Source organism: Coloeus monedula (assembly GCF_965178545.1).
Source record: "Coloeus monedula genome assembly, chromosome: 9".
In the NCBI taxonomy this organism is placed as follows: Eukaryota; Metazoa; Chordata; class Aves; order Passeriformes; family Corvidae; genus Coloeus; species Coloeus monedula.
The window spans coordinates 5,042,784-5,069,866 of NC_138789.1; the positions used below are offsets into that span (position 1 = coordinate 5,042,784).

General features: G+C 47.2%; 2 protein-coding genes across 6 annotated transcripts in view; one reads left to right on the top strand and one right to left on the bottom strand.

The window, feature by feature from the left end:
* Nucleotides 1-648: 648 nt before the first annotated feature.
* Nucleotides 649-9,814, top strand: NCF2 (neutrophil cytosolic factor 2; the record flags this gene model as incomplete). The annotated part of the gene is made up of 15 exons (XM_082287185.1): nucleotides 649-822; nucleotides 1,229-1,311; nucleotides 1,619-1,727; nucleotides 1,940-2,074; nucleotides 2,375-2,482; nucleotides 3,404-3,463; nucleotides 4,281-4,324; nucleotides 4,527-4,668; nucleotides 4,962-5,024; nucleotides 5,363-5,441; nucleotides 7,214-7,257; nucleotides 7,781-7,932; nucleotides 8,007-8,118; nucleotides 8,326-8,488; nucleotides 9,677-9,814. The coding sequence occupies 15 exons, from the start codon at nucleotides 649-651 to the stop codon at nucleotides 9,772-9,774; spliced, it is 1,566 nt and encodes a 521-aa protein (XP_082143311.1). The 3' UTR covers nucleotides 9,775-9,814.
* A 1,061-nt stretch (nucleotides 9,815-10,875) lies between these two features.
* Nucleotides 10,876-27,083, bottom strand: part of SMG7 (SMG7 nonsense mediated mRNA decay factor) — a 54,500-nt gene continuing 38,292 nt past the window's right edge. For 2 of the 5 annotated variants that reach the window (XM_082287451.1, XM_082287450.1), the window contains exons 14-23: nucleotides 26,465-26,900; nucleotides 22,726-22,870; nucleotides 21,112-21,500; nucleotides 19,996-20,361; nucleotides 18,381-18,530; nucleotides 15,860-15,940; nucleotides 15,135-15,294; nucleotides 13,698-13,868; nucleotides 13,434-13,585; nucleotides 10,876-12,932 (exon numbers count right to left, since the gene is read on the bottom strand). In XM_082287451.1, coding sequence (XP_082143577.1) covers nucleotides 12,819-12,932; nucleotides 13,434-13,585; nucleotides 13,698-13,868; nucleotides 15,135-15,294; nucleotides 15,860-15,940; nucleotides 18,381-18,530; nucleotides 19,996-20,361; nucleotides 21,112-21,500; nucleotides 22,726-22,870; nucleotides 26,465-26,900 — 2,164 coding nt within the window. In that variant the 3' untranslated portion in view covers nucleotides 10,876-12,818. The remainder of the gene's footprint in view (nucleotides 12,933-13,433; nucleotides 13,586-13,697; nucleotides 13,869-15,134; nucleotides 15,295-15,859; nucleotides 15,941-18,380; nucleotides 18,531-19,995; nucleotides 20,362-21,111; nucleotides 21,501-22,725; nucleotides 22,871-26,464; nucleotides 26,901-27,083) is intronic. The other 3 variants (XM_082287452.1, XM_082287453.1, XM_082287454.1) reach the window with 3 other exon arrangements.

The window sequence follows — 27,083 nt, forward strand, 5'->3', positions numbered from 1 at the left end:
GTTACACTGAGCCCTCGGGATATGGTGCAGCATGGCCACTGCCCCAGGAACCCCATCCATGGGCAGCTCCACATGCCCTTAGCAGTGGAACTCCACACTGGGACAACACGGTGGGGTCGGGAAGGACCAAGGGTTTCCCAGGCAGTGCCTTGGGCCTTACTTCACCTCCCCACTTGGGCAGACAGGGAAGCCCCAGCCCAGCTGTACCTGCCAGAAATTGTCTGCAGGAATCGCTTAGCAACGATGGGACTGCGCTTTGCAGGGCACCCAAGGGCTCAGCCCAGCACTCATCCTGGGGTTTTGCAACTTGAAATTTGACCAGATGAACCACCCAGCTGACAAAATCCATGGCCTTTAATGTAAAAAACGGAGGAGCAAAACCCGAGTAGGCAAGGGGTGGTTGCCCGAGAGGAGCAGGGATGCAACCCATGGAAACCCGCTGTGTCAGAGGCAGCCTCTGCCGCACTTCCCCATCCCGAGGCTGATGCGAGTGAGGCCACTTCCTGCCAGGTTTGTGACGGGGGTGGGGGGAAGGCAGAAGGACCGGCAGAAGGGAGCCAGAGAGGCCAAGCTGCGCCTCAAGGAAGGAGAGGGAGAGGGGCGAGACCCACGAGACAGGGGGATCCCACATCCCACTCCCACCACGCCATGTCCCTGGTGGAGACGATCCGGCTGTGGCAAGAAGGGGTGTGTGCAGCGGACAGGAAGGAGTGGAGTGCTGCCCTGGATGCCTTCACGGCCGTCCAGAATCCCCCTGCCAAAATCTGCTTTAACATCGGCTGCATCCACCTTGTCCTGGGGAAGCTGGTGGAGGCAGAGGAGGTAAGGTACAGCCCCTAGGGCCGCTCATCCTCTCACCTCTGGGGGCTGCCCAGATAGGTGGACATGGTGGGGAAGGAAGGAATTAAGGATCATGGTCTAAGGGATGAATTCAGGGCCTTTTAAAGCTCTGAGGAAGGGGGACAGCACTGGGCTGCCAAATGATGCACAGCCCACTGTTCACCCTCCCTCTCTCCAGGAGGTGCCCATGCTGGCAGATGGCTCCAGCTCAGAAAAACCCAGGAGCCTGGTACAGGCTCTCCCCACCCAGTGGTGCAGGGAGACACAGCCTGCAGAGCCCAGCTCACGCCACTTGGCTAAAGCAGGACAGGTACAACTGCTCTACACCCTCAGGTTTTTAAAGGTGTCCCCTTTTTACCCCCTTTTTGCCCCTCTCCTACCTCTGCAGGCATTCACCCGGAGCATCAGCTGTGACAAGCACCTGGCAGTGGCTTATTTCCAGCGGGGGACCGTGTTTTACCAGAGGCAGAAGTGAGTGGAAGGGTTTCGAGTTTCATTTTTGCTGATTACAGAGATGCCAGCCTTCAGCTGAGGATGGCCCCAGGCAGGTTGGTGCCCCAGAGCCCAAACGGAAACCCCTCGAGGTTAAACAGGCTCCTACTCTTCAGCACTGCTGTCCTGGGATTAACATGAGCCTCAGAACCTCTCTCCTCCCGTGGGGTGTCTGAAAGACTGCAAGGATAGAGGGGAGACCCGACTGAACTGAGTCTGAATACAAGCTTAGAGGCAAGGAGGTTGCCACCATGAACTGGTGACACCTTCATCCTCTGCTCCACAGCCATGGAAAGGCCATTGAGGATTTCAAAGAGGCGCTGGCCCAGCTGCGAGGCAACCAACTCATTGACTACAAGATCCTGGGGCTGCGCTACCGGCTCTTTGCCTGCGAGGTGAGACACACCTGGCCACCAGTCTTGATCTCAAAGGTCTGTTCTCCAGCATGAGAAATCTAAAGAGGAGACAGCCAGCCTCTCTTTGTACCTTGCAAAAACCAAGCAAGCGGGTGCAGTGTGACTGCCCCACTGCCCTTTCCTTTCCTGCCCTCCTGGCAGCGGTCTGGCTGCTCCAAGAACTTGTTCCTTTGCTCCCATCCCTCCAGCAGATTCTCTACAACATTGCACTGGTGTATGCCACAACAGAGCACTGGGAGAAGGCTGAGGAGCACCTGACCCTGGCAATGAGCATGAAGAGTGAGCCCCAGCATAACAAGATCGACAGGGCAATGGAAGCCATCCTGGTATGGAGGAGCAGGTCTCACAGCCCCACAGGGAGAGGGAGGGAAATCCCACTGACAGCACATCCACCTTTTAGCAGGATTAAAATGCAGTGGCAATGGATATTGTAGTGGGACCCAAGTTCATGGGAAGAGCTTTGGGTCACTGGGGAGGCAGGGATGGGAAGACAGGACCAGGGCTGGGATTGGGCTGTCATGGTGGTGGTTTGGCTTTATGGAGCAGACCCCAAGCCCAGAGCAGAAAGGACATTCATCAGTCCCTGCTCTCACCTCCAAAAGCTCCATGACTTCTCTGTGCTACAGAAGCAGAAGCTCTGTGAGCTGGTGGCCATTCCTGCAGGGAAGCTGTTCAGGCCAAATGAGAAGCAAGTGGCTCAGCTGGAGAAGAAGGACTACCTGGGAAAGGCAATGGTAAGAAGGCTCTATATTATTAATTCAGGCCAAGCCTGTGGACTGAGAAGAGCTGTTGACTGCCTTCTCATCACCCCTCTGAGCTGCTGCCTGGCAGGCAGCCAGAGACAGGGAGCTGGTCAGGGATCCCCCAGACATGGAGAGAGGGATGGCACACAGGGATCTTGCAGGGAACAGGGAGTCTGCAAGAATACAGGAGCTAAAAGCATGTTTCTGCTAAGCATGGCCTATTTCTAGTTTGTCTCCTTAGTGAGACATGAGGGACATGAGCTGGAAAGAGCTCGTGCCAAGACATTTTCAGGGGTGGGGGAAAGGAGCTATGTAACATTTGACACCCACAAACAACCTCCAGTTCTTCCGCCACTCTGTTTGAAAAGGGCTTTTCAGCTCAGATAAGCCAGCAAGCTTCTCTCCTGTGAATGTGCAAAATTCAGTCACTGGGATACCACCCTTGGGCTCAGGTCCTGGGAGGCAGCACTCCTCCAGAAAAGGAACCAGGCACTGGGGAGTCAGACAGCCAAGAGCCAGGCAGCTCCTTGAGTGCCAGAAACATGCAAAAACATATAGCAACTTTCTAAATTACGTTTAAGGTCACCTGTAGGAAGTATGGGCTTGAGCTGGACACTTTGGCTCCCTTCAACATTTGTGATTAAAACAGAAAGGGAAACTTCTAGGTTATAATGCTTCAAGCCACAGAAACAGTCAGGCTAAGAGCAGAAAATTTACCACAGCTGAGAGGGAAGCTTTGGTGCCAGAGGCACTCAGTCTGTAGTCTAAGATGCTTAGCCTAAAATCACAGCCCCTCCTGAGCTTGAAGCATCCTGAGGAGCTTGGCTTGGCCAACAGCAAAGGAGGAGGGTGGACATCAGAGGTCTGAGAGAGGTCTACAGGCACCAAGTCACTATCTGTCTTTGGCCGTAGGTGGTGGCATCTGTGGTGGACAAGGACAATTTTTCAGGATTCGCTCCCCTACAGCCACAGGTAAGATTCTGTAAGTGACCAGCATGCTCAGTGCAGGATGATGTAGGGTGGCTGTCATCCCACACCTTGCTGAGGGCTCTGACCTGCAGTGGGGACAAAACAGCACCCTTACCATCCTGAATTCTGTGCCACCTGCTGTGGGGAGGAGGCAGGCACTGCTTCCACAGATCAGCTGCTACTTCCAGCACCAGGAAGTTCATTCCAAACCCACCCACAGCTGTGGCTGAGGTTAAGCTGATTTCCTGTATGGGGAAGTAGTGGGTGGGGTGATGGCTCTGTGCAGGGAGCTGCCTCTGACCCTCCACAAAGGATTCATTAGGGATCATCTGCCTAACCCTGAGTGGAGAAACAATGGCAGTTCTGTTCTCACTTTGCATCCTCTTGTCTATTCCTGAACTCCTTTGCATTTCCCATGCCATTTTCCAGATGATGTAGTGGCATCTTCCCATTCCTAAAGGTGGCAAGAGTTTTTCCAGGAGCACAGCACAGCACCACACCATTGCACAAGATAAATTACACCCGTCTCAATGCAGACAGGTGTTGACAATCTCAATCTCTCTGTGAACTGAAACTAAAATCAGGAGTGAAAAGAGGTTTGTGCCTCTGAAAACCAACTGTATGTTGAAGAATTTGGAAACTGTTCCTTAGAAGGAGCAAAGCCAGTGATATTCCTCATGGCACTTAAGGCACCTGCATGTGGAGGAAGGAACAGTGTTGGGGTGAGGGTAGGCATGGTAAAAGGCTGCAGGACATTTCTGCAAAGCAAACAAAATCCTCTGGATTACTGGTATTTTCCTTTTTGTCTTCCTTTTGGCAGGCCTCTGGTCCTCCACCCAGGCCCAAGACCGCAGAAATCCTCAGGTAAGTTGGATGAAGGATGGATAACCCACGCAACCATGCACAACCCCATCCTGCACTCTGGCAGCCGAGCATCCAGTTGGCCCCCAGAACTCAGGGGGAATGGGGAAGGTAGAAACAAGGAGGCAGAGGTCTGGATTCTCCCTATGATGTAAAACAAAAGCATTGCCAACATTCCTGACCTGTGCACTGCTCCCACACCCAGGGCCCTCAGAGGGCAACCACACCGTGTCATGTACGAGTTCATTCCTGAGACCGCCGAGGAGCTGCAGGTCCTGCCCGGAAACATTGTCTTTGTCCTGAAGAAAGAGAAGGACAATTGGGCTACAGTGATGTTCAATGGAAAGGTATACCAGGAGTGTGCTGGACAGGAGGGGTAGACAGCAGATTGTGGTTGAGGTTCTGCAGAGGCAGAGCCTTGCCAGCAGTAATTAAATAAGTTTCTGACTGAAGTCTCTTATGCCCACTCTAGGTTAGGCCACAGGGTTCAGTGAAATCCACCCAACCTGCAGAAACTTAAATTTAAGCCTCAGGAACCCTCCTGGATGCAGGGGAGGGTGAGGACACATCCAGTTGTGTCCTCCGGTAGTGGGTTGCCTTCTTGCCAAGTAATCACTACTCATCTCTCCTTCCCCTGCAGAAAGGGATCGTCCCCTGCAACTTCCTCGAGCCTGTGGAGCTCCAGAATAAGCTGCATATCCAGGTGAGGAGGCCCATGGTGTCCTGGGGAGGGCAGATCTCCACATATTCACCCAACACCCACCTCCCAGTAGGACCCATGTGTGACTCCCTCCCCCTCATGATGCTGGGGTTGGTTCTTCTGGCTCATGGTCACCTTATCTGCAAAATCTGTGTTGGTGGCACCCTGGTGGGGGTTGGCAATGCTGGGGAGATAATGGATAGCAAAGTCACCCCTCGCCAGTTCAAAACCCCAAACAGACTGGGAAAATAACAGGTTGGAGGGGGGCTGCACAAGGCAGCAGCACCCCGGCCCCTCATGAAGGGTGGGATTGACAGCACTGCCTTCTTCCCATGGCACAGGAGGAAACCCTTGTAGAAGATGAGATTTCTGAGTCACCCACCTTCACTTTGCTGGAGAAGCCACGGCGGCCGGCGCCAGGTCAGTGTGGGGAGCTGAAGGGATGGGGGCACAGGGTGATGCCACCAGCAGCAGGTTGAGATGCTGTATTCTCACTCTTTGAGACCAGGACTAGGGTTCATCTCCATCTCATTCCTGGCCCCATTTGCAGTCAAGGACTGGGAGATACTAGAGCAGGAGGCAGAGACAGCAACTGCAATGCTGAGGATGGAGTATAATAGTGTCTGTGGGGTCCCTGAGGAAAGCAAGTCCCTCTGTGCTCTTAATTAGCACAGCGACTAATGAGAAAAAGGGCCTGGAGGTAGGAATGGGGCAAGAACCAGCTTGGAGTAAAAGATTCCTTACAGACTTCTCCTTCCAGCAGGGCATCCGTGATAGTTTCAGTGCTGCTGTCAGCTGGGCTAGGCTTGAAGGAGCTGTATAAAGGGGATTCCTGGCTGGTGCTACCCAGTGTCGCACATCCCAGGCCTGGGGCAGAGATGGTGACACCAGGGCCACCACACTACCCCCAGCACAGATGGTTCAGGATGCTGGGAAGCTGAAACAGGGCTCTGCCAATGGTATCCACGCTGCTGCAGAAAAAACCTTTTGGGGTAGAAAATATCACTGTGCAAAGACAGTACTGCCCAGGTGTTGATGTGCTGTCTAGTCTGGCTATCAATGACCAACATGTGAAAAAAAAAGGAGTATGTGGAAAAGACATGGCTGAGAGGGGCCCTCATCCCTCTCTGTCCCTGTCTGCAGGGAAGGCTCAGAACAAGGACCAGGCTCTGCTCCCTGGGGCCCAGCAGTGGGACAAGAGACCATGGGCAGAAATGGATGCCCAGGAAATTCTACCTGAACATGACAAAGAATTTCTTTCCTGTGCAGTGACCAAGCACTGGAACAGACACCAGAGAGGGTGTGGAGTCTCTCTCACTGGGGATACTCCAGACCCATCTGGACACAGTCCTGTGCCTTGTGCTCTCCGATGACCTTGCTTGAGCAGGGAGGTGGGACCCGATGACCCACTGTGGTCCCTTCCAACCTGATCTGTTGTGTGAGAACCAATTGCCTACCCCCACTCTGGGGAGGGCCTGAGCCAGGTGGTGGGGAAAGGTCGACCAAAAGATGATGAACAGCAGGACAGGGAGGGCTCATGTCCCCGTCAGGGCAGCCTCATATGCGTTCAGGGGTAGAGCTGGCTCTGGCTTATGGAATTAAGGACAAACACCTTATGGACACAGCAACCCCAGTGACCATCTTTATAGCATCAAAAGCCATCTTGGATCTATTAGTGGGACCATGTTCAACACTGTAGCTCGGGATCTTCCTGGAATGAGCACAGTTGTTCCAAAGCACTGCCAAAATGTAAATCAGATTCTCATGAAAAGGCTTCCACAAACCTGTGTGAAATCACCCTGCCTGAAAGCCTGAGTTTAGCTTTACAGCCCCATTGAAGGACAGGGATTGCCTTTGGTTTTCAGGTGGACGTAGGGAGATCAGAAGAGCAAAGACACTAAAACCAGCAGCTACATGTTTATCTTTTTTGAATCTACCCATGAAAGACATCCCACCCCTCATGTTCCCATCCCTGCAAGAGGGAAGGCACAGAGTGAAAACCTCTGCTCAATGGTTGTATATAGATCTTACAGATGAACCTCTGGCAGATGCTGTATCCATTCGAGGGACCACCACTGGCCCCAGGGTTGGTTGGTGTTGCTGGAGATCATGATGGACTGCAGGAGGTCTGGCTATATGTTTAGATGTTTACCCCATCCCACCTGCTAAGCCACCTTTTTCCTTCTCCCCAGACTACATTCCTGCTACCGTGGCGCAGCCAAGAGACACAGCAAAGGTAATGTCCTGCGAGCGCAGACCTTGAGGTCCTACAAATCTGCATTTACCAGGTGACTTAAGGCTGCTTTTTGAGAGTTCTCCTCCAGGCCCCAAGGTGGACCCAGGGCAGTGACCAGAGCCACTGTATGACTCTCATCTTAGTCAACCTGAGGCACTTGAGAAGGGAGAAATAGGAGAGAGCTTGGCTGGAATGCACGTGCTCCTGGGAATGGTCAGCGTGTCAGAAGGTCGCACTGAGAAGAGAGATGGGAAAATACAGCAATTCCAACTCAAAAAAAAAAAAAAAAAAGAATGAGGGGCTTGGAGGGTGGACACAGCTCTGATTTGATCACCCTAAAGCCACAATTTGGTGCTAAGTCCCTAACCTATTACTGGGCTCTCTCCTGGGACAGGCCTGGGGCTGCCGACCAGCCAATGTCCAAGCACAGCTTGGGAGGCACAGTCTAACTCAAGCAACCACAGTTTCCACATCCCTGTGCTTGCCAAGCCACACACGGTGATATCCCGTTTCCTACCCGCAGGAGGCTGAACCAACTGTCTCCAGCCCCTACATCGTCAAGGTGCATTACAAATTCACAGTTGCCCTGAGAGTCGATCAAGGCCTCTCCTACAGGGAACTCCTGGAGCTGGTTTGCAAGAAGCTGGAGCTGCAGCCTGAGCACACGGAGCTGAGGTGAGGCACTGCCGGCCCCAGCAAGCCAGGGCCATGTTCCAGGGCTCCTCACCTGCATCCCCTGCACACACCAGGTACAAGCCTGTGGAGGGCCAGGAGCTGGTGACTCTGAGTGCAGAGAATGTGGAGGCAGCCTGGAGCCAGAGCAAGGACAACTGCCTGACAGTCTGGTGCAATGGCACAGAGGTCAGTGACAGCTACAGGGGGCAGCCACCTTCTCTTCCCTCCTGCCTTTGCTCTCCTTGCCACAAGCACAGATTTGTGGCCAGCAACCTCATGAAAGGATGGGAGCAAAGAGTGGGTGGAGAGGAGAAGCAGAGCTCGTCTCTCTTGCCCTAGGACAGAGAAGGAAGCCAAGAAGTCATGCCCTCACCAGCTTGTTTCCTGCCCTAGGGAGAGGGGTTTGTACCAGACAGCAAACCAGAGGAGTCACTGCAGGAGGCAATGCCAGGGGAGACAGGACCAACCCATGTTGTAGCTCAGTACAGTTATGAAGCCACCCAACCTGAAGACCTGGAGTTTCAGGCAGGAGACATGATCCTTGTTTTATCCAAAGGTAATTGTGCTCCTCCTGGGACAGGAGAGGGGAGGGGAGGGACCCCTCAGCTCTGGTGAGAGGGAGGGTGGTGTGGCAGCAGCAGAGCCCCTCCAGCTCTGCCACGGGATTCCCATCCACATGTCCCTGTTACACACACTTCTTCCAACATGTTTTCATCACTCCCACTTCCACCGCACCCCTCCCAAACATTTAAGACAGGAGTTACACTAGGGCTGTGTTTAAGCTTACTGATCACAGTGGATTCTTCCAAGGAGACACCTCATTTTAGCTGCCATCCCCACAATGGGAGCACGCTCTCTCTCCCATTCCTTTCACCTGGAACCTTTTTTCATCTATTTTGTTGTTAATGGTACAATTAGTCGTTCAGTATTAGTCCTTAGTGTTTCTGTGGGAATTGAGGCTTAAATACAGACTAAATCTCAGGAAGATCTATGAGGAACTATATACACAGGGCATGTTCCCCTCTTCACTTGAGCCTCTGAGTGAAATCAAGACATCAGGAATAGGTTTTAAAGGCAAAAACCCCCTTATATTTTGCTATCTGTAGTTCTGTCACTAATCTGTGGTGGCTGGCAGGCTTTAGTAGCAGTACACCATCAGTCCCCCCCCCCCCCAACCTTTGACTGGTTAGTTTTTGCACCATGCAATACTGATGACCCTCTCCACCCCAAAATCCTACCTTCCCCTTCATTGCTGAGCTAAGTATTTCCCAGTTCAGAGCTGGTTCTTGCCTCATTTGGTTCCCCCACAGCAAAACTGTCAGAGCTCGTAGGCTTTACTTAACCCAAGGTACTAGAGGTTTTAGCAGTTTGTTTTAGGGTTTTTAGATGAACATGGGAAACAGGTGACAGTATAGTTCAGATGTATCCTGAAGAGGACAGACCAAGGTCTCAGATGATTGCGTCGCTCTCTACACTCACTTTGTTTCCACTCAAGGCAGTTTCCAAGCCCCCTGGTCTCTATTTTGATCCAATTTCCCACCCCCATTTGACATTCCTTCTTACCTTACCACTTTCCTCTCTTCCTCATTCCTCCCTTTCCTCCACATTCCACTCCCTGCTGGGTCTAGCACTGCTCAAAGGGTTATCAGCAGACACACCTTAAAATGGTGATCTCAGGCCTGTCTGCAGCACATGATGCTCCTGTGCATCCCTAGGGTCACAAGAACTGTGTTTTCCCTTCCAGTGAATGAAGACTGGTTCGAAGGCCAGTGCAAGGGGAGGACTGGCATCTTCCCATCTGCATTCATTCAACAGCCCAACACTGAACACCCAGAAAAGTGATTTCGGAAGAGCTTGAAGTTGTGGAGAGAAATTAAGAATTCAACTGTTGCCATTATGTAGTCTGCATATTAATCCCTGCATCTGAAATGAAATTTAAATGTTATTGCTACTTGTATTAAAAACTTTATATTTTACCTTTTGCATTGTTCTCTAAAACAGGAACTTGTTAAGAAGTTGCTAATTCCTGTTAGGAATACATTCATTCCTAAATCCTGTGCTTGCCAAGACTTGCCCTGTTCCTCTATCCTTAAAAAAGCTTTTATACAGATATGCCAGCAGCTGGGAACACCCACAAGAGGGTGGTGCAACCTGCATTTACAGCCCTGCCGGCAGATCCCAAAGGGGAAGTGAGTTCAGGAAGCAACAGACCAGGAAAGCATTTGCTTCCTCAAAGCATTACTGCCAACCCCAAGATCTTAAGAGCCACCACACAGCCTCACCCTGATCCAACTCACAATTCAAATATGCAGGGACTTTAAAATTCCCACCAATAAAAGCAGACACATTTTACATTTTCTTCAGCGTTGGGAGCTGTACTTCAAAGCTGTTCCTGATCAGTCAGAATTCTAAGACAGTACCTTAGAAAGATACAGCCTGGAATCCCAGAGCTTTGCTCCAAAGGTGCTAAGGACATTTATTTTTAAAGGAACTTATTCTGGAGACAATAAACACCTGTCATTTCAAAACCAGAACATCTCTGGAGTGTTCTGTGACAAACCTGGAAGCATGGAAACAGTGAACATCCTCGTCTGCAGGCAGGTCATTGGCAGAAGGCTCTCTGTCCTCCACCTCCCCCTGCGCATGCTGGACCAGGATGATTCTGCAACTAGGGAGGAGCTTTTCAAGCTGCTCCCATCCTACATTTTTAGTTCAGTATGTAAAACACACTACACAGGCAGCACAAAACCACAACTGAATTATCCATACCAAGCCCAAGCCAGAACCACTGTGATTTATTTAGGTCTCTTCCAAATTTAAAAAAAAAAAAAAGGGAAAAAAAAACAACTTCAAACCTTTTTCTGGCTTCTACAGAAAAGTAATGCATTTTTAACTGCATGAAGCCAAGTCACACAGGAAATAAATGCTACACACAGACACGGATGGAGAGAACATGGTTTAATTAAAGGCAAAGCTGATTTCAGCAGCTGCAGTTCTTGCACGGACAGACAGAAAACACAAAAAAAGCTTACAACACAAACCAGTTTCTGTTGGGGGCCCCTTCCCCTGCTCCCCCCAGGTGCTGGAGGGCAGGTGGGGTCAGATGCATTCCCGAGGCCGGGCGCTCATGCACAAGTGGAACGGTGCAGCTGGGACCTGGCACAGCCGGGAGTGAGATGGTGTTCCTGGTTAGCTCGTCAGGGGTGCAAGAGTCAGTGACGGTGCAAACACGGGAATGTCGCAGCTGCCTGGGCGCACAGCTTGGACACACACCAGGAGGGCTGGAGGGGACACACAGGGTGGGCTGGATTACCATCAGATGAGAACTTCACTTTTTGGACTTGTTAAAGGAAATACAGCTTTGAAATGCAACACAGAACAGTGATGTTGCTAAGGTGGAGCTTGTGGGGAGCTGATCGTACCCCTGAGGGTACTGGGTCTTCTCCACCTTCCCTTTTTGTATTCTCTGGGTCTGCCCAGACTCCAGTGTCACTTCGGCTCCTGCATGTGCTTTGCTCTGCAGCTGAATTCCAGCCCAGAGATCCTGAATCATCACACAAACCCCTACTGCTAAAAACAGCAAATGGACATTGAGACTGCTTCTGTAACTTCCCTGGGAAACCTAACAAAAATGCTGTCCTTTTCTTTAACAAAGCTTCCAGTCTTCAATCCCCCTAATAAATAGCAAATAAAACGTTTTTTCCTTTTCCCTTCTGCACCTTTTCATCTATAAACAGCACTGTGCTGTTTCTGTGTGTCCATGGGTGCCTTAGATTTGTTTCTGGCACTGAAAGCCTGGGGCTGCAGCTGGGACAGGTTTCTGCAGAGCTGACCTGTGCCTCACCAGGCATGCGGATGCCCCACGCTGTCCAGGCTGGCTGTCGGATTCACCCAGCCCTGCTGGACCCCTGATTATTTTCTGCCATGGTTATGAAACTACGAGCGTTCAGCGAAGATGGGAAGATGGAAAGAAAACCAAAAGCAAAACAAAAAAAAAAAACCCCATTGAAAGCTTTCTACCTACCTATTAAAATGAGTCAGGCTGTGAATGCACAGACTAGCCTGCCCTTTGTGGGGCTAGCCACTATGCTACAGTAAAATGTACAGGAATCACACGTTAATTTAAAACCCCACAGCAGTTAACTTGCTTTTCAGCAGTGCTGCGATGCCCCATATCACCCCTTACAGCTCAAACACCTACGGAGAGAAGGGCATTTCATGCTGGAGTCTCTAGTCCACCCTCTGGGTGAAGTGGTGCTAAGTGCCAGACTCTCTTTCATGAAACTCCTTTGCTAGTCCAGGACACAAGAGCCCCACCTCGCCACCACCCATTGTGACTGGAGCAGCAACTGGGGCTCCCATTGCTACACACTGACTATGAAGCACATCTGTGTATGGAAGAATTCAGTGTGATCTTACTACTGAGACAGTAATAAAGATGTTTAGGAGTAATTTCAACTACATTCTCAGTCAGCGAAGCAATCATTAATGGATTCCTATTGTATCTCCCCAAAGAGAGGAAAAGGATTGAGAAGTTCTCATTGGCTTCTCCCATCTGCCCTTTGCTCTCAGCTTTTACTTCCCATGTGGCTGGGGACATGCACGATGGAGAAGGTGAGAGGCGGTGATATCGGGTTACTGAGTGAGCCAAACAGCAGTTCCTCTCTCCCTCCAAAGGGCCCGGGGATGGGAGAGTTCCTGATGTTGTTTGCTTGCACTGCAGACGTTTTGTGCACACTCAGTAGGTTGGTGGAGCTCTTACGCCCTCCTGACAGCAAGGAACAGAAAAGAGGGCTGCCACCTGCACAGGACTGTGTGTGCCAGTCCCGCAGACCCAACATGCCATGGTTTATGGAGCCGTCGTAGTAAGGGTTGCCTCCTCTGTCTCAATGCGGCGGGTTCATGGTGCCTTGTCCGCGCTGCTGCTTCTGCTTCTGCTGCATCAACAGCTGCTCCAGGGCCGAGGGGCCAGGGTGCATCATAGAACTGGACCAGATGGACTAAAAACAAACAGCCAACATTAGCACCTCTTTGCATTACATAGCCCTTCTGCCAGATGGGAAAGCGACACCATGTTCTAATATTCTCCCTCTTTATCACTCATACCTGGCTTATCACAAAAGTTAACCAGGCTTCAAAGAAGACCTTCTAAAAAGAGACTCCCTGGAAGAAACTTATCCTCCTCCAGAACCTTCATTACTACAAAAATTCATACCACATTAACTATTACTAATTTTAGACTAGTCAAAGCTAATGCTAGAATTTCTTCCAGTTCTGCCAGCCTGGGCTTGTTCCACAAAATACTCAAAACCAGCAAGAACTGGAAATTTGTGACATCTTCCTGCACTGGTGACACCTCCCACACTGCCTGTGTAAGTGAATCTGCAGGAAAAACTTTGGGCTTCTGGCACTGAACTCTGACACTTCCAACAAGCTAACACCCATCACTTGATCATCCAGCCTGCAGACTTGTCCCTGAGCACAGCCCCAGCCAAACCCACCTTTAGGCTCTCCATAAGCACAGCTGAGGAGTCCTCCATGGCAGGAGGGCCTTGGGCTGTCCAGGTACCACTAGGAGCACTGGACTGGTGCCAGCTGCTCTCCGAAGAGGACGACGTTGCTGGGAGATAGTCCAGACCAAACCCTCCCATTGCTAAAATGGCAGAAAGACAAGTTTAAAGCAACATGGCAAAACCAGTGCAAAACAAACATCATCAGATGATGGTGTCTGACACCTCCGTGCTAACCTGGAGCCCAGCACTTGCCTGGCTTATCTGTTTTCCAGCGGTCTGTGACTCTCCGGTCTCTGCTGTCTGGAGTCCCAATGGGTCCAAAGTTGGAGAAAGGAACAGAATTGTGGTTATGGGTTGGAGGGGAGCTTGGCAAGCTGCTGGGGTTGGAGGAGTGAGGAGACTGGCTGGCTGGTGTTGAATGATCTAGGGATTACAAAGTAAGAGGAAAAAAAGGTCAGCAGAGACAGCAAGAGCCTCCCAGTTTTGAATTTCTTAGTGCTGCTGTGAATTCTGCCATCACCCAGTTTGCTACAATGCTGAAGGTCAGTTTTTATTCCCTCCATTACATGAGTGTAATGTGAATGCCTAAATTCTGAGCGAAACATTTACAAGAACAGAATGACTGTGTTTAATGCTTACCAGAAAAACAAAAACCAGGAAACCTCATGAGGGCTGGCTAGGCAAAGCCAGTTTTCCCCATGTCTCTTGAAGAACTTGTCTCAAACTAAATGAGTAATCGTCTCGAAGCTTGACAAACCAATTGAAAAACTAGATTAGACCTTGAGGAGTTTGCAAGTTTACAACTTCAATTCTCAAATCTGGGAATATTTCACACTTATGTGAGTCTTAAAGCAATTCAGACCAGAACCCAATAGTGAGCAAAAGAGGAGAGGGAGCATGAAGCAGCCTGTCCACAGGTAGGACGAAACAAATGACGAGGTGAAGGGAGAGGAAATTGAAGCCATGTGAGCCAAAAATCCTGCTAGAATAAAAGCACTTTGCAACTCCCTCCATTTCACCCACAACATCTTTTCCTGGTTGGTTGCAGAAGTTCTACCAAACATCTCATCCAGCCCAGATATTACTTAAAATCCACTCATTTCTCAATTAATTCCTCTCTCACACTCTTCTGGATTTTTAGTGAAATTAAAATCATGACATAACAATTATGGTTTATGCCTTTAAGATAATTACTAACGAAGAAGCTGGTTTGCCTTATGGGCTGCTTAACAGTAAAAAACCAAACCCAACAAAACCCACTACTGTTGTATTTTCCTCCACTCTTCACTCACACAGTTTCTTTTTCAAATATTTACATTATGAAGTCCAGTTCCTCCTGCTTTTTCCAAAAAAAGCAACACACAAAGTATACGGACATCTGAGTTAAAGCACTAGTCCCAAATGGCTGTCCAGGAAACCGAGCTAAAGAGATTTCAGGATTTAACACCTCTTACAATATTTATCCTGCTCAACTACTTAAATTAAAATCCAGGTTCTTACAATATATTAATTACAGAATCCCCTCGTATTTCTGAGGATATATAAAGTAAAACAGAAACCTTCAGAGACCTTGTCAAGCAAGTTTGGGGGTTTTATTTAATTTCCAGTTACATGCAACTTGCAGTTGGTTTAGAATTAACTCAAATCCTCTTACATCACTACATACAAGAAATGCCATACCAGGATTACCTGAGCTGGCTGGAAGGGATGGAGACCACGGAGTCCCTTCAAAGAGAGAATAGAGTGAAGTCTCCTGATGGGCAGCTGAAGGGGTGACTTCTGTTTTTGTGCTGGTATTCATGTTTTTTCCATATACCTCATTGAACATGCTGTTGTTCGGATATCTTTCCTGAAAGAAACCAAACAATATAAGAGCTTAGGTGTTAGATTTATTTCAAACACTGAGACTGTACAAAGGAAACAACTGTAGTTCAAAATATTTTCTTATTCCTTTTTCACTTCCCAGCCCCATCTTTTCTGACCATTTAACATTAAGTCCATCACATTCTGAATCAGGACAGATTTCTCCCGGCTGGACTGCAAAGTTTTCACAAAATCTTCAGATTCACTACTCAGAAAAGTTGTATAAAGACCCTGTTCAATTCTCTGGAAGAGAACAGGTAATTCATTGCTCTGGAAATAAAAACCTACACACCACAGTACCCTGAGATGCACCTTTTCAGTCAATTCCATGAATTCACTGAGAGCAAAGGGCCCGTGAATGCAGCAAGACTCAAGAGTACATCTGTAGTGATATAGCCAAGATTAGTTTGGGAAGAAAATTGATAAAGGCAAAGATTAAGGTTGATACAGACTGAAATTATGCATCCATGTGGATTTCTTTCAGGTTTTCTACTGGCTTAACCACAACAAGCTGAAACAGCAAAAGGTATTGGACTCTGGTTCTCACTTACCTGATTTAGAGAAAAGCCACTGAGGGACAGGAAAGATGATGACTGAGACATCAATTCTGATGGTTTTTCCAGCAGGGACTTCTTCAGAAACCAAAAAGGGGAAAAGAGCAATTAGTGCTCAGTGTAGGGACCATGAGGAAAAGTATGTTAACAGAAACTGCCAAAGAGGTTTTGGTCACATTTACAACTTGTCTTGCATTTTAGCTCCAGCATCTTGGAGGACAGGAGAGGCAAGCTAACAAGTGCAAAAAATCAGTAGTTTTCCTACTACCTGTAATTAATAACCTATAAATCAGCAAACATGACAGCTCAGAGTCTCAAGACAAACCCCACTGCCAGAACAGGTTTTCAAATGCAAAGTCTAATATTCTGATACACCTAAAGGGGAGACTCCTGCCAAAAATACCTTACGGTTGTGTAAAACCTCGTACAAGTGAGAAAAGCTTGTACAAGTGAGACAGGATCCCTCCCAGTGACCAGAAGACTCCTTCAGACAAGGTTAGACTCTTGTATGTGGCTTCTGACAGAATATTTTTTCAGTTCTGAGAGCATCCCTGCTGTAGAGATGCTCTTAGACAGCAAGAGCAGCTAAGTGCTTTTTAAATTAGGTGTGTGCTTTTTAAATTAGGTGTAATAGTCCAAGCGTCATTTAGCACTCCCACTATAAATTACTTGTAGAGAGGAAGGAAAAAAACCCCAACCCAAATGCTTAAAAGAAAGCTTTCAAAACTCCCCATGACTTTTTACTTCCATGTAAAGATATTATGGACCATGACCTTTTTTCCATCACCTATGCCACCTCCCTCTCACACAGCTGTTATTTCCAGCATGAAATATTTCTTGTCTTTCTGTTTGGTTCTTACTATGATTAAGGAGTGAAAAGCTGTCTCTGAAACGAGCCTTTTCAGAGAAGAAATAGCTAACACTGACACAGAAACCAAAGAAAAAATATCAAGCTTGGCTGGTAGACAATGACCATCACCAAATTTAGGATGTGGATCACCAAGCCATAGAATTAGTAAAACCATAAGTAAAAACGTGTGTGAACCAAAATAAAAGCTGTAGTCTTGTTACAAATAAACCCCTTCTTGCACTCTCACCAGCTCAGCATGTCAGGTGTTTTAAAATTTATTTTTCAAACAAGAAAAACCTGAACTAGCATCCCTCTGTTTTTAACACAGTCACATTATCTGGAGTATCTCTGCTTTCATCCTGTAAACTTAAGACGAACAGCCTTATTTTCTTGGCAAGTGGTCCCTAGCTTGTTAGATTTTCAAAGTGACAGCTCATTACTTTGAAAGCATGTTTTAAAACACAGACAAAATTCCCACTCTGCATATTTACACGGCTCGCACAGCAAAGGATTTCCTTCCATTTGTCAGCAGACAACAGTAGGAGCTTCAAAGGAAGCTGCTGAAGCAGCGATTAATTTCTTAGCAAAGTTATCTAATGAGAGAGAAATGAGTGTCTATTTTGCAACTGGCTCCTTGGAATGGCAGGTAAAATAACTGAGGAAGAGACTTAATCAGAGATTTTGAGTAGTCACAAATAATTCTTTGTTACGGCTACTAATCTAAATGAGTATGATTTAATGACTGTGCTTGTAGCCATAACAGAAAGGCACGCTGCACTTTCAGAGGCAATTTAAAAATTCAACAGCTCTGAGACCCCCCCAGCTAGTGAACTAGGACAGTTTTAATATAAAAAATATAGGAAAAAAAACCCCTCTGTCAAAAATGACTATATTTCTGTATGAGTTACTGTGTATTTATCCAGTTAATTGCTATTTTCTTCCAAAGCCATCTTTCTCTTTTTTCAATCTCTTCTGCATTGAATAGGGGAGCATCCCCCTGCCTCTATGGAATTTTTATATGCAGATTATAATCACAGAATCATGTCACAGAACTGTGGAATAGCCTAGATTGGAAGGGATATTAAAACTCATCTCATTCCACCCCACTGCCCACGGACACCTTCCACTATCCCAGGTTGCTCCAAGCTCGATTCAACCTGGCCTTGGACACTTCCAGGGATGGGGCAGCCACAGTTTCTCACCATCCTCACAGGGAAGAATTTCTTCCTAGTATCTCATCTAAACCTATTCTCTGTCAGTTTGAAGCCATTTCCCCTTGTCCTGTCACTACACCCTTGTTTTGATGACCCCCACAGCCCAATCAGTGGGGGTCATCCCTTTAGTACTCAGGGGGGTCTGCCCTTTAGTACTAAGCCCATAAAACTGCAGAAGAGCTAGTGCATTAAAATGATGCATCATGATGCATCAACACCTCTCCTGTGGACTGTACTTACAAAAATCCCAGTTCTTCTGATTCCTGAACAAATTAGCAGGCTTGGATGAGGCAAGTCATATCATAGGCCTCAGTGAAAACTAGCTCAAAGGTGAGGCAGGGAAGTGGACAGGAGGGATGGGGGAGAGAAAGGAATTTCACATTTCTTATAATTTCACAGATGAAAGAGATGCCAGTTAAGAGTGAGAAGCAGCAGTATTACATCAAATACATACAAAGAGGCTTCGTCCAGGAAGAGAGGCGAGAGGCCCCAGCAGAGCTGGGTAAAGATCAGGAGGATTAGAGAAAATCAGCTCTTCCTCCTCCTCCAAGGCAGCCAGACTCTTTAACAGGTCCGGAGGAAGCAGAGGGGAGCTCTTGGGGTCCTAGTGACAGAAATGAGCACAGTGAGACAACAGAAGGCAGAAAGAACAGCCAGAGACAATGAGGCTAAGCCAGAGCAGGAGAGAGAACAGCAAGAGGAAGGCAGAAGGCAGCATGCAGAGGGTGAGGTGAGAATGGTGCTGAGACACAAAGAGAGAACTCTGAGCAGAAACGACCACCAGCCACACGGCCAAATGCGCACGGAGAGCAGCACGCATCAAAGTGACAGCAGAGAGCTTTAATAAGTGGAGCGTATGCTTCCTCTTGCATCCATGCTACATACTGAACCTGTTTCCATGTGCAAGAACAACAAACAATCATTCTTCTACAGCTGATCTCTGAGTAATTTAGGTTTCAAGTAGAATTATGTTTGCATCTTCTTCTTTTTCCTACTTGTGGAGTTTAAATCCCATGAGACTTATTTCCACTGGTGATGGCTGCTATGCCAGTGCACAGCTTACCAGCCCCCTGGGCCAGTAAAATCTGCAAAGTGCTTGTCAGACTGGGCATCTTGACTTATGTGAGGGATGCTTAAAGCACAAGCATCACAGGGCACAGCTTCTCTCTGTAGCTCAATGTGCTGGCACTTAGGCAAGGTTTCCATTTTAGGAATGAGGATGAGGCTTTGACCCTGTCTCCATCTAAAAACCACAACCTGACATCAGGGTAGGGGCAGACTCCTGTACATTGCCTGGCTTTTCTCTCGGAAGGATGAGCCAAGTGACCTCAGCTGACCATCGCCATGTCCTGAGTGCATTTACAGAGGCACATCCCACCAAAGGTTTAAAAGGCCTCTGTTTAAGCCTCCTTATAAACATCACCGAAAGCACTCACAGACAACTCCAAGGCTGTTAATAAATAGCAGATGTTGGTGGGTTTATAAACAGCAACATGAAGCACGACCGCATGAATAGAAGTAAAGTATTCCATTACTGCAACCGGGAGCTCCCTCAGCGTCATGGGATTTTCAGGAAGAACAAACAAACAAAAAATCCAAGACAAGACTGCTGCTACCATCCTTGATTGCTCAACCTATTGCAGCCTCAGCCATTGAATTCACTATAGCAGTGTTAGGAGTTCACCTAAAGCGTAATAATTCAACTGCAATTATTTGGGTGGCTTTTATGGTTTTCATCAGTTGCCAGACAAGAATTTTCTCCAAAACTATCAGCTGCCACGTTTCTTGACCTGGCAGACACAGTGTAGAGATGGATGTCACATCCACACTGAACAAGACGTACATCTACTTGAAACCAAATCTTCAAGAGACTGATCCCACACACAGCCTACTGAAATGGGGGATTCATCCCTTTGTGCTGGAACCCCAGGTACTGACACTCAGGTCTCTTCTAAACAAGCTCACATTGACCTACTTGGGACCACAGGGCATTCTTGAAACAGGGAAACACCAAGAGTTGCCAGGAATACCAGAGCTTTGGTTTTCCCCACTTGTAGCATAGATCTTACCTCAAAGGTCATCCTGGAGACAGCATCCTGCTCAGAGCAGAAGACTCCCTGCCGCTTCCCCCTGCGGTCCATGTTTGACTGCTGGGTCATCACCCTGTTGTCAGTCATGCCGTAGGAAGAGTCCCAGTAATATTCTGGCACCTTGACTTCTGAGGGGTTCTGGTTATATGGCTCCATTGGGAAAGGCTTCATTTTTTTCTCCAGCGGTTGCTGTTGCATCACAGGAGGCTGTAATGACTGTTCAAAGAGTTTGAGAGGGTCCTGGGCCTGCAGGTAATAGGGCTGCTTTACAGGCATGATCTTCCCCAGGGAGCCTTGGACTTGAGGGGGGTTCCAGAGCTGCTTCGATGAGTCTGTCTGTGGATACTGAGGCAGAGACACAGGACTTCACCAGTGGGGAGGAACAATTCATGTTACCTGAATGCCTAACTCCATCCAAGTTGTCAGCCTGGCTCATGGGTGACAGCAAATCTGAATGTTTGTGGAATGTCTGTGTTAGTGACAAAAGCAATTTCCATATGCATCTAACACTCTTTAGTCAAGCTTTAAACCAACAGCCAAGTATAATCCTTACTCTAATCCAGTACCTTACAACCCAAAAGCCTACAAACTAAACCTTTAGTAAGGTACTGAGCCAGCATTTTGCTGCCCAGAACACAAGGAAGGTCTCACTATTGGGTCCAGATTTGCCAGAAGGGAGATTTTCTCCAGCACAAGGTGAGCAAAGAACTAAGAGATGTAAGGGAACTGACACTGCAACCAGTTAGCCAAAAGGAGAGTGCAGGTGGAGGTTCACACTCAGTCCTCATCACTCACACAAGGAAACTGGAAAGGCCTGAGACAGACATACCAACTCCATACCTTGTCTGTATCAGAAACACACAGCAAACAGATGACAGAAAAGACATTCCATTCCAGTACATACCTTCCTTTCAGTTACAGCATCATATGTTCACACCCACCAAACTTCAGCTCATTTTCAAATTTGCCCAGAACTTCACAATCAAAAAATAAAGTCTTTAACGACAATTTTGAAAGGTAATCCAGGAAGACAGTCTTGAATGTTGGCCATTTATTTTTAAATAAAGCCCAGCATGTAGCACAGGCCAAGTTTACCTGCTGGAATCCGGAGTGGTGTGGCGGGCTCTTCCCCAGGCCTTGCACAGCTTTCGTGGGGGACTGGTGCTGCTGCTGCTGGGCCAGAGCTTGGACCTGTAACTGGCTTGTGGACTGTGCTGTTGCCTGAGCTGGTAAAGATGAGAGGGGTTGCTGGGAAGGAGGTGGTGTTTGCTGAGGTCCCTGGGTCATTGGCCCTGGTCCAGAGGGCCGCTGCTGGCTGTAAGGAATGTGGGACTGTTTCCCACCTTGCACCTGGTTTCCTGCAGGCGAGTGAGCTGTGGGTTGGAGGAAGGTTCCTGGGACAGAAACACCACCCGGGAAGGTATACCCCGTGCTCATGGAGAAAGCCACAGGAGGGGGGACAACATAGGTTGGAGGAGGAAATCCTGGAAAAGATAAAAAATTCACCTTTAATCACAGTTTGGCAGAGCAGATAGCTCCCTCCAGAAAACTTACAGTGGGGTTTCTCTTCCTATGCTGTTCATTTAGAAAGGAGGCACCAGTTTGCACACATGCACCATAATGCCCTTCCTCACCTTGGCATGTGCATGGCTGTGATCACACAGGGATTCAGAGTTTGTTCTGAATCTGGAGTTTTCTTGCAATATTCCAGGCACAGATAGTGGTCAGCCATGGCAGTATCTGAGGGTCATATGTTTCCACGTCCCTGTGTCCCCTGTCCCCCACTCTCCCTGCTTTTTTTGACCCCCACTACCTTTTTCCTTCCTTGCTCTGGGGTTTTTGATGCTTTACCCCCAAAGTTTCCTCCCCTTCAAACACATTTTCAGGGACTGAACTTCTGCAAGAACAAACAGAAGCAACCAATACAGTAAGTCTACTGCCTCCTCCCAGAGGACCACCAGTCTCTGGATCAATTTAGAGAGAGACAGATGGTAACCAAACAAATCCTCATATCCGTAAGATCAATTCCTTCCCTGTAATTCACACCGACAAGCCAGGTTTGGAAGGCAAGCTTTAATTCTGTGTCTCACAGGCCAGATTTTATTCTGACTTTGAGACAGGGAAGATGCCCCTCTGTCTTATATTGAGAGCTCCATGTAACAGGTGCAGGGAAGATACCAGCTTCCAGTTATTCCATGAGCAAACATGGATAGCAAGGTATAACAGGCAGACTCCACAGCAAAATGGGACATGCAGTGCAGCAACAGAAGCAAGTAAGACCACACAAATTACAGCTTCAAACATGAGCACCACTACAAAAAGTGAGTTTTAAAGCAAGCATTGTGATTGATCTTTTGCAATGGAGTCTGAAGCACCGGGAATGCTTCAGAAGCAGTGCTAGCAGAAAGCTTTGTTATGTTCAGACTACCTACAGGAAGAGCCTAGTGTGAAGTTCCTTGATCTCACAACCACTAAACCAGAAGGCGGGTGGCAGATTTCATGACAGACCTCAATTCCAAAGCATAAGGAATCTTATTTATCTCGTTTCAGTTCTGCTATGCCCCTTCTTTACTATTTGATAATATGTTCAACAGGAAAATCCACGTTCATTAACGGAGCCCCTGCCTTCAGAGGCTGCACCAACCACTATTACAGGATTTTCTTCACAGTCAACAATAAATGACACTTCAAATGAACGATGCAAATTACCTGGCCGGCTAGGAAGGGGAGGGAAAGCTCCTGGGTGATGAATAGGGATGAACTGGGAACTGCTGGCCTGACTTGGAGTCTGAGTTACAGGTGTTTTCCTGGCTTCTGACACTGGAGTCTTCCTCATCTCCATCTGGGATTTCACCTGATGCAAAAGAAAGTATGAAGAAATTAAATAACTTTTCCTAAATTTCCACATTAGCCATATCATGTCTCAAGCCAAAAATTAAGTTCTCAGATTGTCTGAGTGGTTATTTTCTTTTTCCTAAGTAACTGGGAGAAGTTTGGAACACAGGAACCCTCCTCAGTGACCTCAGGCAGGTTACCCTGCATGTCCTCAGGCACTTCTCGCCTCACAAAAGCACTCAAGGATATTTACTCAGAGATGCAAGAAGCTCATTCTCTAGCATGAGAGTGAGAAGCAGACATACTATCTCACCATTCAAGGAACTTACCATGCCGCTCACCTGCAGTGTTTAAAAACGGAAAGTGCAGATGCTACTATGCTTCTCCTAGGGCACTGCTTCAACCTAAGTCATACTACTTACCTGCACCACCTTAAAAAACAAACACTGCCACATTCTTCCTGGGGAGTTCTCTCAGCCTAATCCATATGGTGATGTATATGCACAAACTCCTCCACACTAGGGAATTCTTTTGACCCAGAGCATATAAGACAAACAGCAGAAGTCTTTCACCTCATTCAGTTTACTGTGTAACTGCGAGGTGTTCTGTTAAAAGAGCTGCACCAGTTAAAGGCAGAGAGAAGAATGTAATGTAATGTTTACCTGATTCTGAGTCTGCCGCGGTCTGGGTCTTCCTGGGGAGGAAGACAGAGGGGAAGACTACTTTCCCTTTCTGTTCAGCTCGGCAGAACTGCCTGGAATGCAAGATGGAGCAGGCAGGAAAAAGACAGCAAGCAAGGAACCTGGGCAATACAGAAAGGGCCTAGGAGCAGACCTGACACCAAGTCTCAAAGGTGAGTGAAAGAAAGGGTTGTATTAGGGACCAAATTAAAAAAAATCCAAACCAAACAAACCAAAACAGTGGGCGGTTTATTTAGACATTTAGTGCTGCTGATTCGAAAGGAGTTACAGTTGTTTTCTGCCAAATTACAATATTAAAGGGATAGATGCATTCAAATCCTTTCTTAAGTTCTTTTTCAAATTGAATTTCCCCATTTAGAAATTATGGGACGGTAGGGTTCTTTCTGCATTTGTAAACTGGGAGGTTTGGGTGGATTTTTCATTTCCCACTAGAAAAAGTCTGGAGGGAACTCCACCTTAAGGTTCTGGCTGATGCTAAACACCACGAATAATGCGGGCCCTTGCTCATGCCACATCTTTTTGCCCTCCATCACATTCAGCATATTTAACTTACATTGTGCTGTCCCTTTTTCCTCCACAATAAGCCAAACATTTTTATAACCCTTATCAAGAACTATGCATTCTTTTACAGAAATTCTGGAGGACTGAAAGACACTCTTCCTGCCACGGTATTTTAAAACTCGAGCTCTGTTCATCAAAAACTCAAGGATGCTATAACACATTTCCAGAGGACGGCTTCCAAAGGCACCCTGCATGTTTTACAGTTAACTTTGTAAAAACCTAAATCACTGAAACTGATTAATCAAGACAAATTTCAGTTTCTTCCTTGCTTCTACTTGATTTCACCTCAGAAGTGTCAATGCTACCAAATATTTACCTCCACAATAGCCCTAAGTGTTCCTACACACTACTTGAGAGAGGCACCATTTTATCACAGGGACCTTGTAAGAGTATGCTACACTTTGAATGAGTCTTCATTGAACTTCCTTGGCACCTAACATTATCTTCCCTGGAGAGCAGAGCTTCAACCCAGATCACATCCTGCCTGAGCATGCAAGTTTCCCATGCAAAGCAGGACTTATCACTTCTTTACCACATTCTTCACATTTTTGTCAAGTAGGAACTACAGTATTTAAGCTTTTGAAGGCAATGAACTATGTAGGAGATAAAGCCTGAAACTGCCAGGAGCGCCAAGGCAGAACACAGTCCACCAACTTCTATGAAACCTACACTGGTTTCTCAGTGTGGGGGGAAGCAAGCCCTCCCTCTACTCTGGAGCAGGTCTGGATAAGCAAGTCCACCAAATTATACAAAACAAAAGGCATTTCACTGGACTTGTTGCCATAAATACAGCTGATAGAGTTAAAAAGTCAAAATTAATTTCTATTCAAGAAGAGACAAACAATGACCAACATCATCAGAGAAGATTCTGCTACAGCTGGGTTTGTTGCATCTTAAGACTAAGTCAAGCAAATTTCTGATAAATAAGCTATCGTCCCTATTCAAAAAGCTATACATAATACTCAGATCTGCTAGGTTTTTATCCACCTGAAGTCCTTATTTTGCAAGACAGGGGCACAAAGATCAAATGCTCAGTGATGCTCAGACCTGCAACCGCGTTCCAGATGTATTTGATAAATAAATAAGAAACTTACTATTCTAACTCACCTATGCTGGTTTTCAGATACCAGAATCGTGTTCTACAACTCAGAAATGATTGTCCCCTGGTTTCTGTAGCCTTTACAGAAACCCTTTGTATCCCATGGTATGGCTCCCCTGCAAAACCAACTGAATAATGCTGCCAGTTCAGACATTCCATTTCATAACCATGATGTTTAACAACAAGTCATCAGGAAGAAAACAAGGAGAATAATCCAAGGCTCCTAAATAACACAAGCTGGAAAGACTGAAAGAGATAGTTAGTCTAGCCTAAGGAAAGGACCTCAATTGCACAGGCCTTTGGAGCAGCTGCAAATAGGAAGAGTTATTCTGCAGACCTGTCCTGGGCAGCAGTAATGGGCTTACACAGAGGCAAGGGACATAGAGTGTATTACGAAATAATTTCCACTTGCAAGACCAGTGAAGAACTAACACACTTTCTCTAGGGAAATAATAGAAATCTCCATCACTATCATTGAACGGTTCCAGTCATCATCGGGGAAGAACTGAGATTGTCTAGGTACAGATCAGATCAGCCCTGAAACTCTACCCCTCATTTACTATGACTCAGTGGAAGTCAGACCAGCAAATTCATTGTTTACTTGATATATTTTGTACATAATGCTCAAAGAAATAGATAAAAAAGCACGCCCCTAAAAAATAAAACCAGTAAAAGAGAAGCTGATGTGAAAACAAACCATTTTGAGCAAGTGCCTGAACACATATCAACGATTTAAGAGCAGAGTGGCTTTCCTTCCTTTACAAAGAGACACCTGACTGCACCCACAGTACAGAGGATCTTACTCCACATATATACAATCTGATACTTTTGTGACATGTTCAGTTTGTTGAATGTGCACGAGTCAACTGAACTGAAAATGCAGAGTTCTTTCACAACAGACCCCAGAATGGCAAGAGCATGACTACGACCTGGCCACAGGAACTGCCTTGGTGGCCTGAATAATTTGTGAAATTGGTAGAGATCTGTTTTTTACGACAGTTACAGCAAAATCACCTTTCATTGCACTCTCTTTTCCCCTCTCTCTCTTTTTGGGATAGCATCAAGGAAAAGCAAAGAGATCCAAAGATCACCATCGCCTGGTCTTTGAGGTACAATTGTTTTATATTTTTGAGCACTAGCTGTAGGGCCCACAGTGAGACCTCAGCTCTGCCACACTCTACACAAGCAGTGACTGCCCTGACACAACATGGCACAGTCTCAGACAGAGCGTCCCTCTGAGCTAAAGGCTTACCTGAACTGCCACATTCTGCTTTCCTGCTTCCTGCATCTTATCCAAGCCACATTTCTTAGTCTCATTCTTTCTTTTATTGTTTTCTTTCTTCCCATCATTCTTATTTGCTACTATTCCTTTGCTAAAGTCCCGTCTCTCCCTCGCTAAGTCCTTTGGGGGGTAGATGCGCCCTTGTTCTCTGTTCATCTCCCGGGGCTTGATGTTCTCTTTGAAGGTGACCATCGGTTTTTCTCCTGCATCACAGCTGTTGTTCAGACTTCTGCCAGAGGACAGCACTGATTTGAGTCCAGGGCTCCCATCAGCACACAGTGGCTCTGCCATGGATGTCTCCTGTAAGGCGAGACTCTCTTTGGCTTCACTAGGGTCCTCCAGTAGGAGCTCCGGGATTTCCGTCACAAACAACAGCTTTCCTACCTCATTCTCACATTGAATCAACCTGAAAAAGACAGGAAAGAATTGAAAAACAAGTACATAAACTACATTACTTATAATCAGTCTGTGAAGGAATGGCTTGCTGACCCACAGAACATGTTATTAGTGCTGTCAGCATCTTGTCCTCACATTACAGCTAATTGCTGTGTTGAACAGAGAGAAAAATAACATTCCACACTGGCACCTG